This window comes from Triticum urartu, chromosome 7A (genome assembly GCF_056163025.1).
Source record: "Triticum urartu cultivar PI428250 chromosome 7A, HENAU_Tu73, whole genome shotgun sequence".
In the NCBI taxonomy this organism is placed as follows: domain Eukaryota; kingdom Viridiplantae; phylum Streptophyta; class Magnoliopsida; order Poales; family Poaceae; genus Triticum; species Triticum urartu.
Genome location: NC_141879.1, coordinates 29,887,753 through 29,891,931, shown reverse-complemented (window position 1 = coordinate 29,891,931; position 4,179 = coordinate 29,887,753). Strand labels below are relative to the sequence as shown.

Here is a 4,179-nt window from a genome sequence, read left to right as displayed (position 1 = left end):
ACCACCCAAACCCTATCGCCTCCCACTCCATCGCCACCGCCCTCTTCTCCCCAGATCCATCGCCGCCGCCCCCTTCTCTCCCACCACCGGTGCTGTCCCCCCTCGCCCCTACCCACCCACCGGCAAACCTCGCTCCCGGGCTCCGCCGGCGCTCTCACCCACCCATCGGCGATCTCAAAATCCGCTCCGCACTTCTCCCCGATCCAGATCTAACCCAAGCGTCCCGTCCTCCACCGCCGCCCCATCCTCCGTTGCCGGAGTTCCCTCCCCCGCCGCAGCCACGACGTCACGGCTGTGCGCCACCCGCCTCCGGATCCCTCCGCCCGCTCGCGCCCCTGCTCCCTCTCCGCCTACGGGGCCGCGCCCCTCGCGCTGCTCCCCGACAACGTGGGCGGGCACGCGGGCCTCGACCCGCGGGGCTTGGCCAAGTGGCGGGCGAGCGATGGCGTCGCGAGGGGGCCGGAGGAGGCCAGGGCGTTCCCCTGCATGCCGCGGCGCCGCCGTCTCCGCCCCTGCCTCCTCCCCCGGCGCCCGTCACCATGGTAAGCATCCCCAGCCGAGTCCGCTCTCCCCGTTGGTTGCCCCGGTCGTAGAACCGCCTAATCTGACCACCCTTGTCTTCCTCCACAGATCATCTCCAAGAAGAACCACCGCGAGATCTTCAAGTACCTCTTCCAGGGTGAGCTCCTCCCCCCTCCCCCGCCCATTTTACGCACCGCGCGGGCCGTGGCCAGGATTCAGATGCCATCTCGTTAGTCTTCTTCTGTAGGGTTCGATCCATGTGTTGCGTAGGGTTTTAACCATGTTGCCCCGTCAGTGTTCTTGGCACCCATTGACCGCAGCGAGTTCGCTCTTATGCGCGGTTGCTGCAAGGTTCGAGCATAGACAATTTGGACACCACTAACTTCCTAACTATAGAATCTTATTCATGTCAAGCTGCAATATGGAAGAATTCTACTGAATATTACAGTAGTCTGAGCATCTTAACTGAATTCCTTGGTGCTAATTTCAACTTTTTATGTGTGCAAGAATGCCACTCCTTTGGACGGACTGAATGATTTTACTGATGAATCTATTGTGATGCGTGTGCAGAGGGAGTCTTGTACGCCAAGAAGGACTACAACCTGGCCAAGCACCCCCAGGTCGATGCCTTGAACCTCGAGGTCATCAAGCTCATGCAGAGCTTCAAGTCCAAGGAGTATGTCAGGGAGACCTTCTCGTGGCAGCACTACTACTGGTACCTGGCCAACGACGACATTGAGTTCCTCCGCACCTTCCTCAACCTGTCGTCTGAGATCGTGCCCAACACCCTCAAGAAGTCCGCCAAGCCCCCGTCCCGCCCCTTCGGCTCTGGCCCATCGGATGACCGCCCCAGGTGAGCTAAATATGTCCATCATTCTGTCTGTCTGTTTTGGGCATAGGGGTTGCTGTTGCTGTTGAGAATATAACCTCATTGATCATCTAGCTATGCTCTAGATTTTTAGTTCGACAAGTACCAAACCAACAACCTGACCGCCGGCTTCGCTTAGTAGGATCTGTAGGTAACCGCGGCACACACACACCCACCCACACTGACGCTGTATTGCTATTGCATAATGTGCTTTTGCAACTGTGTGCAATGAGTTTACGGGTCTCCTTTGACTGCAGAAGCTGAATATCACTCCCTCTGTTAATAAATAAGTGATGTGGTTTTAGTTCACTTATTTATGACTGGAGGTAATACTTTGTAGAATCATTGTTCAGCCTCTTTGTTTATGTGGGGTTCTTATTCATTTGATTTCGTCTTCCTAGCAGGCATCTTTCTTATGTTGAACAGCAATACGGCAATTGTGCACATCTTGTCTGGTTGTCTGAAGGAATGGGGCAGTGTTGCGTGCAGGCCCGGGAGAATAAGCCATGGTGAGGAAGACTAAGCAGGAGCAGAGGGAGATGGTCGAGTCCTTCGTCGACACTTACTGCCCCCATATCTTTCCCCTCTCGCCTTAGTTATAGTTTTGAATTCTGTGTGTGTAGGCACATACAGTCTAACTAACATGCTCATTCTTCTGATTGTTGGTGGTTTGTTTTGCAACCATTTGCAGAAAGTTTGCATTGCAAGCCTACTTCTCTAGCGCAATGTTTCTTAAAGTCATGATGGAACCTATATGTTCTATGATTTTGATGTTTCTTTGCGGCGTGATCTAGACTACGATTTTATCCACTGTTCTTATTTTTGCAATTTGGTCTATATGATTGGAATGCAATGTTGAGAAAGTGTGTCTTCCTCTTGAGCATCATTTTGAGCAAATGTTTTATATAGAAGTTGTTGCCACGGGTTCAATTTGTTCCGATTTGGCTGGGTATGAGTCCCCTTGTTGCAAGGTGAAGACTTGTCTCTCCCTTTGTTTGTTTCGCTCTGGCCACTGTCAAGTGTTTAATTGGAGAATACGCGAGGAGAATATGTCATGTATTTCATCAGACAAATAATATTGCCTGTATTTGCATGCTTCCAGGAATGTGTCAAATACTTGTTATGTACATGTAGTGGCACGAGAGTCAAGATTTACTAGTGCTTGCCTCCTTGTGTTATCTGGATGCATTGCTTAATCTACTTTTCTTGTTATATACGTAAGCTCCAAGCCTGATGTGCTAACATGGATAACAATGAACCATCATGTGAAGGGCTAAAATCATCTCAATGGGACAGAACATTAGTTGATTGTCTTATAGCTCAAATGCATTAACAGTGAATAATTTCTATTTGATAGTAAACATAGGGTGACATGGCAAACAAAACTTCCTGCAGCATACTGATTGTTAAATCACTAAACATCTTATATGAAGCAACACTTATCTTGCAGACATCTAATATGCAATTCTAATAATATGTGAAATACTGATTTTATTTTTTTAGGTGTGTATGTCATTCGTGCATTGATTCCTTTTCTGATGTACCAGCTCCCTAATCATGTTTTTGTCTTTCGAGTTGGTATGTTAGGAGAACCTAGGCATGCTATGTGGGGAAGCCAAGCAGCAGCTCACAACTCCGGCCTGCAACTCCAGATGAAGGCACCGCGACGACGCATCATGCTACTCCCTTGGAAGGTCGGCTCCTGGACCGTAACTTTATCTCAACTTGTGCTCTGCTTGATACCAGTTCCTTGTATTTCTCCCAACTTGTGCAAATTGTAATATGCAGGGCTTCCTAGTCCGCGGCCTGCCTTCTGGATGGAGCAAGGAGGGGGCATCATCCACACCGCGGAGCTGGTTGAGCCTTAGTGCGAACTGGAGAAGCAGGGCATCGTCGGGGACATCTCTCGCTTGTGCCATGGTGAGAACATAGCGCCACTCTCTGTCGTGCATGTATTAAAATCCTGAAATGCCAAATACATGTTCGCTCTCAGCTGGGATATTGGATTGTACTTAGTTATGTGACTCATTCATGTTTGCGCTGCTTGTTAAGTGATTACCTTTACATACTTGCTACCAGTAGGATGGTCAATACATGCTTGTTTTGTATCTATTCCAGAATAGTTTGCTTGGTCACCTGATGCTTGATGCATGTATAATGTGACACACACATCAGGAAATCTGAATAACTTTGACATAGTTGCTGTGTTATCTTGCACTGGGTTGATACTTATCATTTTCCCTTCCCAAATATATCTCAGTCTTGCTGTTACGAGAATGCTATATGCATGGTTTCTTATTAGATCTCAAATTCTGCAGCTATTTTTCATTGTTAGAAGAATGTTATATGCATGGCTTCACTTGATTATATTCCTAACTTTTCTGATTTATAACTCGCAGATTTTGGCCTTAATTCGTCAAAAGTTGCTGTACAAGGAACTACAGGAGTAGAATCCTGAAGAGAACTCGCACCCGACAATGTGTTTTAGCTCTCTGGAGCTGGACATGTTAATATTTAGCTGTATTCTATATTTCAATACCTGATTTGTACTGCCATGATTGTAAACTACCTGCCATTATTTGGATGTTGTTTGAAAATTTATGTGTTATTGGCTCTGTTTGAATCAAGTTATTGGTTGTTGCACAAATAGAGAACTGACGTGTGGCACCTAAACAACATACCTGGTCCCATTTCACTAGTGGAAAGAAACAAAAGAAAACTGACAAGTGGGACCTAATTGGATGAGTAGAAGAAAACAAAAGAAAACACACCTGGTCCAAAATGGATTG

The 4,179-nt window shown here is 47.6% G+C and overlaps 1 protein-coding gene across 1 annotated transcript; it reads left to right on the top strand.

Moving 5' to 3' along the window:
* Nucleotides 1–481: 481 nt before the first annotated feature.
* LOC125524469 (small ribosomal subunit protein eS10z-like) lies at nucleotides 482–1,379 on the top strand. The gene is made up of 3 exons (XM_048689521.2): nucleotides 482–542; nucleotides 631–679; nucleotides 1,093–1,379. The coding sequence occupies exons 1-3, from the start codon at nucleotides 540–542 to the stop codon at nucleotides 1,377–1,379; spliced, it is 339 nt and encodes a 112-aa protein (XP_048545478.2). The 5' UTR covers nucleotides 482–539.
* The last annotated feature ends 2,800 nt before the right edge of the window (nucleotides 1,380–4,179 follow it).

Coding starts and splice junctions, on each gene's coding strand:
- LOC125524469 (XM_048689521.2), top strand. Junction 680..1,092: donor CTTCAAGTACCTCTTCCAGG/GTGAGCTCCTCC, acceptor ATGCGTGTGCAG/AGGGAGTCTTGTACGCCAAG.